Genomic DNA, 11,068 nt, shown 5'->3' on the forward strand with positions numbered 1-11,068 from the left:
ATCCGTGCGATCACATGGTTACACCATGCTACGTCCAGAATTTCCTGCCCTCATTTGTGCAACCGCACGAGAGTTCTACCATGCGGCCGCATGGTAGACTCTAACTTTCATTTTCTCCAATTTGGTCCCTCTACTTGAATCTTTCACTTCTTGACATTTTTTTTTTCATTCTTTCCATTCCGTCATCCCAAGATATCATCAATTGGCATTTGGCTTAATCAATGTCTTGATTTGTTCATCGGGTCAATTTTTGGATAATTGCACCTTGGTCCCTGAACTTTCACTTTGCGTCATTTTAGTCCTTTTTCGTGTCTTTTCTCCTGAATTTCACCATGTTCATCGATGTTCCCTACAATTTACTAATGTAATGAGATTAAGTCACAATTTAATTATTTTGCTCGTAATTAAGTCATGTTTGTGACCTAAATAAGTGTGCAAAAATACACTTATCAGCCATCTATCCGAGGTGGTCTCCAACCCAATTTTACTGAAGAAATACAACGAAAAGTGGAGTGTATGCATTGATTTCACTAACCTCAACAAAGCTTGCCCGAAGGATAGCTTTCCACTCCCAAGGATTGACCAACTGGTAGATTCCACGGTTGGGCATGAGTTGTTGAGCTTTATAGATGCATTCTCCGGCTACAACCAAATTCACATGCACCCGGTCGATGAGGAACACACCTCTTTTATCAAAGACAGAGGCCTTTACTGCTATAAGATGATGCCCTTCGGGTTGAAAAACGCTGGGGCCATATGCCAAAGGCTCATCAACAAAATGTTTGTGGACCTCATCGGCAAAACAATGGAGGTCTACATAGATGACATGCTTGTGAAAAGTATGGAAGCTAGGGACCACGTGACGCACCTCAACAACACCTTCCAAATCTTGAGAAGGTATAGGATGAGGCTCAACCCCCTCAAGTGCGCTTTCGGGGTTGCCTCCGAAAAGTTCTTAGGATACATGGTCAACGAACGCGGAATTGAAGCCAACCCTGAGAAGATTGAGGCCCTATGCAAGATGAGGTCCCCCCAAAAGCCAAAAGAGGTACAAAGCTTGATTGGGCGAGTAGCCACACTTAGTTGCTTCATCTCCAAAGCTACAGACAAATGCCTCCCATTTTTCAAACTATTGAAAGTTGGGAAGGAGTTCCAATGGATCGAGAAATGTGAAGAGGCCTTCCAACTCCTGAAAAGGCACCTAGGGCAGGCCCCACTCCTCTCTAAACCAAAGCCTAGCGAGATTCTTCAACTGTATTTAGCTATCTCCAATGAGGCCATCATTACGGTTCTAATCCGAGAAGAAGGGATGACCCAACTCCCCGTATACTATACAAGTGAAGCACTACTATCGCCGGACCTTGATCACGGCTTCTAGAAAATTGAGGCCCTATTTCCAAGCCCACACCATACATGTGCTAACAAACTTTCCCCTGAGGCAGGTACTTCAAAAGCCTGATGCCTCAGGAAGATTATTGGAATAGGCGGTGGAGCTAAGTAAATTTGACCTCGTATTCAAGGCTAGGGAGGCCATCAAGGGCCAAGCCTTGGTTGATTTTGTGGCAGAATTTGCCAATTTACCCGAGGTGGATGAAATCATGGAAAATGTCGAGCCCCCTACGTGGAACTTATTCATGGATGGGTCGTCTGGGAAAATCGGTTCAGGTGCCGAAGTTGTCCTCATCAGCCTAAAAGGTCACAAGCTGAACTCGGCTATAATGTTCAGGTTCAAGGCCACCAATAATGTGGCAGAGTATGAGGCACTTCTTCTGAGCCTCGGATTAGCTAGAGAAATGCAAGTAAAGAGGCTACTTATCAGTAGCGACTCCCAGCTAGTCGTTAGCCAGGTAAACGACAACTTCTTAGCCAGAGACAAAACCATGGCCTCCTACTTGAAAATGGTGATGAACCTCGTCCCATCATTTGAAAAGTTTGAGTTGATCCAGATTCTCCATGTTGAAAATGCACATGCAGACGCACTCTCCAAACTTGCAAGTGGCAAGGACTTCAAACTACTCACAATAGTACAATAGAGCACCTCCTCATACCATCAACCGAGGCCCCCAATGTGATGTGGGTTGCCGAGACTCAAGGTAGGCCTACCTGGATGCAGCCCATCTTAGCCTACCTAAAGGACCAGGTACATCCCGCTAATAAGCATGAAGCCTACAAGCTAAGGAGGAGATTAGCTCATTTCCTCTTCATCGATGATGTACTCTACAAGAGGAGCTTCTCCTCTCCACTCCTTCGATGCATGGGAGGAGAAGAGGCTACCTACATCTTAAGGGAAGTCTACGAGGGAGTGTGTGGTAACCACTCTGGAGGTCTATCTTTGGCACAAAAAATACTGAGACAAGGGTACTATTGGCCTACCTTGAAAAAATACGCCCTCCAGTTTGTAGGAAAATGTGACAAATGCCAACGATTCTCTCCTATCCAAAGACAACCATCGCAAGATTTGACTGAGGTCTCCAGTCCCTGGCCTTTCTCGAAGTGGGATATGGACATCATAGGTCCTCTACCGAAAGTCAGAGGAGGCGCGAGCTTTGCAATTGTGGCCATTGATTACTTCACGAAGTGGGTTGAGGCTGATTGGCAAAAATCACAGAGGCAAACACCTCCAAGTTCTTGTGGAAAAACATTATATGCCAGTTTGGGATTCCCTACTCAATCGTCTCAGACAATGGTAAATAGTTAGACAACAAAAAGGTCAGAAGTTTGTATGAAGAACTTGGCATCAAGAAGCACTTCTCCACACCTCACCACCCACAAACAAATGGCTAAGTTGAGGCTGTGAACAAGACCATCAAACATGTCCTGAAAAGGAAATTTGATGTGTCAAAAGGGGCCTGGGTAGATGAGCTACCGCAAGTACTTTGGGCAATCCGAACCACAACGAGGACCCCCATAGGGAAAACACCTTTCCTCATGGCATACGGAACTGAAGCAATGAGCCCCGTCGAGGTCGAACTTCCATCTCCACGACGTCTGCACTTCAGTGAAATAACAAATGAGGAGCTCCGGAGGTTCGACCTCGACTTCATTGAGGAAGGAAGAGATGACGCCCAGCTGAGGCTCGCCACATATCAAAGAAAGATGATGAAGTACTTCAACTCAAAGGTGAAGAAGAGGTCATTTCGAATCAACGACTTGGTCCTTAGGAGAGTCTTCATCTCTTCCAACCTGGGACATACTGGATTGAGGACATGGATAGCAAGGCACAACCCCGTCCATGGAACATTGATCACCTCCGAATCTATAATCAATGAATGTACTACCTTGCTGGACGATCTTTCCCAGCTCATTTAACATTTCCATGATTCAATAAAATTGTCCATGATTGAACTCATCTCGCACTACGTCATCACCTCGGAGGAGAGGTCAGCACCTCATCTCTGGGCCACCTTGCTTGAACTCCGAGGTGCACACCACTTACCTCTCTTTGGTGAGGCTGAACATCACTGGGAAAATCCACCATGTTAGGAAGCGTCATCACCTCGGAAGAGAGGTCAGCACCCCATCTATGGGCCATCTTGCTTGAACTCCGAGGATCACGACACTTGCCTCCCTTTGGTGACCCTGAACGCCATTGGGAAAAGCCTCAACATGGATGAACCATCCACCATGTTGGGAAGCATCGTCACCTCGGAGGAGAGATCAGCGCCCCATCTCTAGGCCACCTCGCTTGAACTCCGAGGCTCATGCCACTTGCCTCCCTTTGGCGAAACTGAACACCACTGGGAGAAGCCTTAACATGGATGAATCATTCACCATGTTGGGAAGCATCATCACCTCGGAGGAGAGGTCAGCGCCCCATTTCTGGGCCACCTCGCTTGAACTCCGAGGCACACGCCATTTGCCCCCCTTTGGCGAGGCTGAACGCTACTAGGAGAAGTCTCAACATGGATAAACCATTCACCATGTTGGGAAGTGTCATCACCTAGGAGGAGAGGTCAGTGTCCCATCTCTGTGTCCCCTTACTTGAACTCCGAGGTGCACGCCACATGGCAAGGCTGAGTCAAGGGGAGAAGCCTCAACGAGGATCGAACTTCTTTTCCCAGGTTCACAAGGTCCAACCACTACGGGCTTCAGGCAACTCGATCAAACATAGCAATATCCTCTGTTCAGCTAGAAGACAGTCCAGTATTAAGGTCTATTCAGGTCACATTTATTAAGCTGAAGTATAATTTACTTGCTTAAGTCCAATATCAATCATGGTTTGTGTGGCTTAAGTACAATCTACTTAAGTGATTGGAGTTGTGATATCAAGTCAAGGTTATTAAATTCGTCAATCAATCTTAAGTGTGATTACTTAACGAGACCAATGCACTTGGAAGAACAACATTGAATGAAAAAGATTATATTGATTTTCAATGTTACAAAAGGAAGGCCTGACGCCAGTACATCAAAATTAACTGAAAAGTAAACTATCCTAAGCCTCCGATGATGGCGGAGGTGCCTCAACCGCAGAAGCCTCCACAACTTGAGCATCAGAACTCTCTTCTGTCTCCGCTGCCTCATCCCCAACCGCTTCATTTGCTGGGGTCTAAGGCACTTCATCCATAAACTCCGACCTCAGCTGTGACAGGTCTTGATTCAGGAAGAGTTTCTCAGCCTTCTCCATCATTTCAGCATAGGCATAATTCCTCCAGTAGATGCTGAAACTCTTGTATTCCTCGGTGTTGTGGAAGTTGGCAATGTAATCTTTGACTGCCTCTTCCCTCGTCACATTGGCCTCCATCTTTTCCTTGGCCATTTCATCCACATACCATTTTATTTGGCCCTCCAAGAATTTGTATGCACTTGGGCCTCGGCCAACTGTAGATTGGCCTTCTCCAAGGCCTCAACAGTTACCTTTTCGTGGTCATTGGAGACCTCCACTTTCTTGATAAGGGAAGCCACCTCGCACTGGGACTCATAAACCTCCTTCTTCAAGGCCTTGATCTAGGCCAAAGCAGACTTTAGCTTGGTGCCTCTTCTATTTTTTGGGCCCTCGCTTCCTCTGCCTCGGTCGTGGCCTTCTTCAGCTCCTCTGTGAGGGAGGACACCTTCTTCTCCGAGAATTGGGTCCTCGTCTGAAAATCAGTAAGGGCCTCCCTGCACTCTAATGCGAGGCCAAATGTCCTCACACTTTGGCTCACAAGAGCCCTAGTTAGGTCCACCGTGTCGCAGGAAGAGGCGTACAACTACCACCGGTCCATCCAGAATTTATAGAAGCTCTCCTTAGCGCTTTGGATCTCGGCTGACAGAGCCTCCACCAATGCCAGGGCCAGGACCTCCTCCCTCCCAGCAAGGAAGTTCGGCGATTTTCCTTGGACTCTTGCGGGCCTCTGCTTGGCAGCTTCATCATCTGCCTTCTCAGTAGCCTTCCTCGTAGCAGCCTTGGCATGCCGCACCATTTTTACCTTCGCAGCTTTGGAGGTAGCCTCCAGGAGCTTTGGTTGAGGGGTTTCTTTTCCTTCATAGGATACAGAGGTCCCGAACTTCACAGATGAGCTGGTGACGTGCACTAGCTTCCTCTTCTTCTACTCCTCGAGGACCTTCTCCTTTCCCCAAGGCTCCTTGGCCTTCTCCGACCTCTGAGGCGCCCCTCCTCAGCAGCCCTGGAATTACTTTCCTTAGAGAGTCGCTCAACCTTTCCCGAACCTCCTTTGTACCACTTGACCCCAGCTTTAGGGGCCTCGCCTTCACGTTAGATGTGACCCTAAGGATAGAGGTCATGTCCGGGGCTGGGTACTCCCTCCTCTTGAACTTGTCTGCAAACCAAGTTAGTGCATCAGCATCGAAACAAAAAGTAAGAAATGCACAAGTATACAAGCCTCTTACCTTTAGAGGTCATCAATTCAAAATCAATGAAGTAGTGACTTCGATCGATGAGGTGGTCGAAGTGCCGAAGTTTTAGAGGTCTCTAGTAAATGTCCTCGTACTGATATCTGTACAGCAAGCCTCAACAGTTAGAAAAATAAAATTTGGAATACAGAACGTAAACTACTTAGGCTGAGAGACTCACGAGCTTCGTAGTACTAGGTCGGTACTGTGCAAGCCAAGGCTGTGTCCCCCTCCACTACCTGCCACCTGCCCCTCATCTAGAACTACGATTCCTTCCACCCCTTGAAGGAAGAAGGTAGCCCTACCACAAATGGTGTGTGAGCCCACCAAGTTGTTAAGTAATACCATCTCCTCGACTCCTTACCTATTATCCTAGGCTGGAACAGGGTCATGAAGACGTAGAGAGGCATGTCCTCCCCAAGTGACACTTCCTTCCACAGGAAGTACGAGCCAACCAACTGGCTCCACCCATTTGGCAAAACCTGGGTCGGCAACAACATAAAGTTCCTCAGCACCACCCTCAAGAAAGGGTACAGAGGAAGACACATACTTACCTTAAACAGGTATTCACTCACCGCCACGCACTCGGGCCTCAGATAGCAGGCGCGCTCTTGAGCCTCGGGTACCAACATTTCTACGTAATGAGGTACACAATACATCTCCCTGATTTTCCCCACCCTCTTCAAAGTCATATTTGAAGGCACTCTGGACGCCCCCCCACTCCTCACTGTAATCTACTGGCTTCTCGGTCATAGCATACTGCTCAACCTCGAGGTCCCCTCTGCGACTTGCCCCCTCGTCGAACAACGTGATAGTTACAATTCCCTACTCAAGGTGGACTACATATCAAAATGAACTCAATGCAAAGGATTTTCTGCGAAAATACCTATGGAAAATGACTACGTGAACGGAGTAACATCGAAAAATGAGAAGATCGACTGTTTGGATGCCAGAAAACTGGAGTTTTTAGTAAATCAGATTGCAAAGAATGAAAATCCAAAAAAATGGGGGTCTCTTACCTTTTATAAAGGGCCAGAACAAATCCCAACCCTCTGATCAAAGCCTAGTGAATCTGAACCCTTTATTCTAAACCAAATTCGAAGCGTAGAATTCAAATGGTTTTCAAACCTATGCTTTAGATTCAACTATGTCCTCCACACATCTCCCCAAATGTGTCTGCTTCTAGAAGCTCCAGCTGTGCTTATAATTATGACTTTAATTCAACTGCAGCAGACGCCATGGAAGTTGAACGGTCCAGCCACCTTTCCTCAAAAATATGTGTAAAACATCAAATCATTGGCACAACTACTGAGGAATAATCATTACTGCTGATGTCAAAATTAGCAAGGATAATTTTGAACCAACTTTAAGAAAAAAGGCGATTTATTCTTGAAAAAGACCACAAAAAATGTCTTTAAAGTGTGATTGTGCCATAAGTCGTTATATGAATTCACTTGCCCTTTACAAGAGTCCTATTCAACTATTTATACATAGTTTCAGCCGAAATCAAATCAAATCAGTAACAGTATCGACCTCGTAACTTGGGTAGCCGAATTCTCCTATAATTGGTCGACGAGGCCGTGGCCATGTGTCAATATTTTTCCCAAGTAATGATGGCCTGCAAGGGGCTTAAGGATTAGTACTTTAGGATTGGTGATTTTGGGCGGTGATGATGTCACCTGCGGCAAGTGTATTTGATTGAGGGATGTGTTGCTCTGAACTCGGCTATCCTTCAGGCTGACCTTAGGCTTCTCTTTCCTAGGGTGATTCGTAAATTTTTTTCTTCCTAGGGCATAGCCCCCACGCAGCTATTCCCTAATGGGTGGCGAACCTTAAGAGCCGCCCTTATTCTGTGAAACCAAATGGGGAATCTCGAGCTAAGTGTCCAGCAGTTCGATTCTCTATTTACCTTTAAGGAGGATGGGAAGAACTCAGGTTGGTGGTACACAAGCATTAGGCCCAGGACGGGAGGTTCTCTGGTATTTGACACCCCTTCCTCAATTAAGAAATGGAAGGAAGAGTGGTTCTATGTATCGGGGGAGTGGCAGTTTCATTCTGCTAAGGTGAATAGGGAGGACGTGGTTCCCAGGCTCTATCATTCTTTATGTAAGTGTTTTTTTGGCTTTAGTCCTTTAGCAAGGCGTATGTTGACGAAGTACTGACCTCGATATTTTTCCTTTGTGCAGATTACAAGAAGGAGACGTTAACTAAAGATACACAGGGACGAACTAAGGTAATAAGATCATCACCTAAAAAGCAAAGGTCCTGTAAGTTTGTGATCTCAGATTCGAACTTATACCGGGCCGGTTTGTTGCAAGTACGAGCTTCAAGTTCGGCTCCTTCCAGTTCAGGTAATATTTTACCCTCATTCGTGGTTGTGGTTTCTTTATGTATATACATATTTATTGAGCGTTTCACTATTTTCTCAGCTCATCAAGTCGAGATGCGGGGCTACAGGGCAGCAAAGGCAGCGGCTGTGGCCAAAGGAAAAAAGAGAGTAGTACCAGAACGGTTGAAGAGCTGTTCTGAAGAGGTGGAGGAGGAGGTTCCACTGAAGAGGAACCGATCTGTGCCCTCGGTAGCATTGAAGATTCCTGAGGCAGTCCCTTTACCGAGCCCTACCCTACCGTCTCCTTCTTTGCCTTCCCCAGTTGCACCATCTGCTATCGGGACCAGTTCTGTGAACTTGCAGGATAGGTGCCTAGATTTACAGAGGTTGAGCTGGGAAAGTTTGGTGGGACACCGACCAGAGATATTTTTAGATTATCTCCGAGCTCTTTCTCCTTCCAGGGGGATGACTGTCGCGCTCACATCACCATTGAGGGAGTCGACCAATCTGCTTACACGAAACTGGGGTGAGAGAGAGCAGGATTATCTGAATGAGATGCCCATTGGTGAGGCATTGGTCACTGCTCAGCTCCATGGTCACCAATCAATTTTATACATGATGGCAGTGGTGGATAAGGTATACTTCTTACCTTATGTTTTTTATCTTTTTTTAGCAACTGTTTTAATGACTTACTTGACTTTTTATTTTTGAAAAACAGGTGAAGTCTGAGCTAGACAAACTATAGAGGCAAAGGATCAGGCCTTCAGTCTTTATAACAGCATGGAAGCTGAAAAGGCCCAGTTTGCTCTGAGGGAGAAGGAGTATGAAGAGAAGCTGAATCAGATGGGGATCGAGCTGAACTCTAGAATTGATGTCGAGGAAAGATTGATGGGGGAGATTAGGGTATTGAGGGCCTCGGAGAAAGAGGCCAGAGCTCGAGCTGAGGAGGAGCGCGTCAAAGTTAGGGAGGCCATCCAGAAGGTACAAGAGGCCAACGAAAGGGCAAGGGAGGCCACCAAAAGGGCTGAAGAGGCTGAGGCCAAGGTTAACAGAGTGGTGGAGACTTGGAAGGAGTCCTCCGAGTTTGACGTCGTAGCCCAGGATGTCTATATGGTAGCACTGGAGGAGCTGGTGAGGCACATCAGGAAGGAGAGGCCTGATATTAACGTGGCCTTTCTGGATGAGGTGCAAAGGGTTAAAAGAGAAGCTACGGAGGTTGTCAAAGACTGCTGGGGTCCGGGTATTACCGGCAGCCTAGGATGTTGAGGATAGCCCCCAGCCCCCCAAGACCCCTAGGCAGTTAAAAAAACATTGTTTTTGGTATTTAGTTTTGCAATATGTTTTTGGCTTATGAGTGAACTTTGTTTTGACATTTTATGACATTTTGTTTGGAATGGATAACTATTTATACTCACTACAGTTTCTTTAGTAGAGATCTGTTTTTTTTTTTTTTTTTTTTTGTGTGACAATACCTCACAAACTTAGCTAAATTTGTAAGAGCATCACAGTAGCATATAGAATTGCCTTAAATGAATTTTCCCTAGTTGTGCAGTACCTGCTTTCCAAACCAGGCTTATGCATTGGGCATTTTTACTAAGTGTAATACCACATACGGCCTTAGCTTGTCCTGCATCTAGAGCAGGGCATTGAAAATTTCCACTAAGGGTTACAGTACGTATGGCCTTATCTCGACCTACGTATGGAGGAATTTTCCACTAAAGGCTTTATAAGATTCTGTAGGAGGAATTTTTCACTAAGTGTCGCAGCACATACGACCTTAGATCGGCTTGCGTATGGAGCAGGGCTTTATAAGATTCCTTAGAAGGAATTTTCCACTAAATGTCGCAGCACATACGACCTTAGATCGACCTGCGTGTGGAGCAGGGCTTTATAAGATTCCTTAGGATGAATTTTTCACTAAGTGTCGCAGCACATACGACCTTAGATCGGTCTGCGTATAGAGTAGGGCTTTGTAAGATTCTGACAAATTGTTGAATAAAATGTTCAAAAATAGGAAGTCTCTTTTATTGATGCGATTGACATTACAAGGGGGCTTTATATATGCTTTTCTTGTTCACTGATTACTTAAGGTGTTCGGCATTCCAAGGATGGGATAAGGGTCAACCCCCAAGTCTTCCAGTTCATATGCCCCTTTTAGCAGGACCTTCGTTATCAGATAGGGACCTTCCCAATTCGGACCCAGGCATCCATTGCCGATCTCTCTTATGGGGAGGAATACCTTTTGTAAGACGAGGGATCCTACCTCAAATTCTCTTTTTCACACTTTTTGATTGTAGTACTTGGCATTCCGCTGTTTGTAAACGGCATTCTTGAGTTCGACGTTGTTTCTTTTCTCCTCGGTTAGGTCGAGTTCCGTGTGAAGAGCTATGTGGTTCCTTTCTTCATCGTAATTAGTCATGCGCGGCGAGGAAATCCTGACTTCTAGTGGGATCACGGCCTCTACACCGAAAGCCAGTGAGAACGGGGTTTCTCCCATGCTTGCCCTTGCAGTAGTGCGATAAGATCATAGCACACTAGAGAGTTCCTCGGCCCATCCTCCTTTAAACAAATCAAGTTTTGCTTTCAATGTGTGCTTAATAATCTTGTTAATGGCTTCGACTTGGCTGTTTGTCTATGGATGGTTCGGTGATGAGAAATATTTCTTGATGTCGAACTCTTCGCAGAAATTTGAAAGTCGTGCATTGTCAAACTGTTTTCCATTGTCCATAACAATGGAGTGAGGTATGCTGAACCTACAGATCACTGATTTCCATAAAAAAGTTGGTTGTTTTTTGTTCGGTGATGGTGGGAAGTGGCTCTGCCTCAACCCATTTAGTGAAGTAATCCATTGCGACGATGGCGAATTTTACCCCTCCTTTTCCAATGGGCATGGGTCCAATTAGGTCAATC

At 45.9% G+C, this 11,068-nt stretch overlaps 2 protein-coding genes across 2 annotated transcripts; both read left to right on the plus strand.

Annotated features, from left to right (window-relative positions):
* The first annotated feature begins 964 nt into the window (after window positions 1–964).
* Window positions 965–2,698, plus strand: LOC111371032. Its single transcript, XM_022992952.1, has 4 exons — window positions 965–1,324; window positions 1,485–1,847; window positions 1,997–2,527; window positions 2,609–2,698. Exons 1-4 carry the CDS (start codon window positions 965–967, stop codon window positions 2,696–2,698), a joined length of 1,344 nt encoding a protein of 447 aa, XP_022848720.1.
* Window positions 2,699–8,938: 6,240 nt separating this feature from the next.
* LOC111371033 lies at window positions 8,939–9,424 on the plus strand. Its single transcript, XM_022992953.1, has one exon. The coding sequence runs from the start codon at window positions 8,939–8,941 to the stop codon at window positions 9,422–9,424; it is 486 nt and encodes a 161-aa protein (XP_022848721.1).
* Window positions 9,425–11,068: the final 1,644 nt, after the last annotated feature.

This window comes from Olea europaea, chromosome 22 (assembly GCF_002742605.1).
Source record: "Olea europaea var. sylvestris chromosome 22, O_europaea_v1, whole genome shotgun sequence".
Classification (NCBI taxonomy): Eukaryota; Viridiplantae; Streptophyta; class Magnoliopsida; order Lamiales; family Oleaceae; genus Olea; species Olea europaea.

Excerpts from the sequence above, each read along its gene's own strand:
- LOC111371033 (XM_022992953.1), top strand. The coding sequence starts at position 8,939 with ATGGAAGCTGAAAAGGCCCAGTTTGCTCTGAGGGAGAAGGAGTATGAA.
- LOC111371032 (XM_022992952.1), top strand. The coding sequence starts at position 965 with ATGGTCAACGAACGCGGAATTGAAGCCAACCCTGAGAAGATTGAGGCC. Across the intron at positions 1,848-1,996 it reads CCCAGCTAGTCGTTAGCCAG|TGGCAAGGACTTCAAACTAC; the intron begins GTAAACGACAAC and ends CAAACTTGCAAG. Across the intron at positions 2,528-2,608 it reads TCATAGGTCCTCTACCGAAA|AGGCAAACACCTCCAAGTTC; the intron begins GTCAGAGGAGGC and ends CAAAAATCACAG.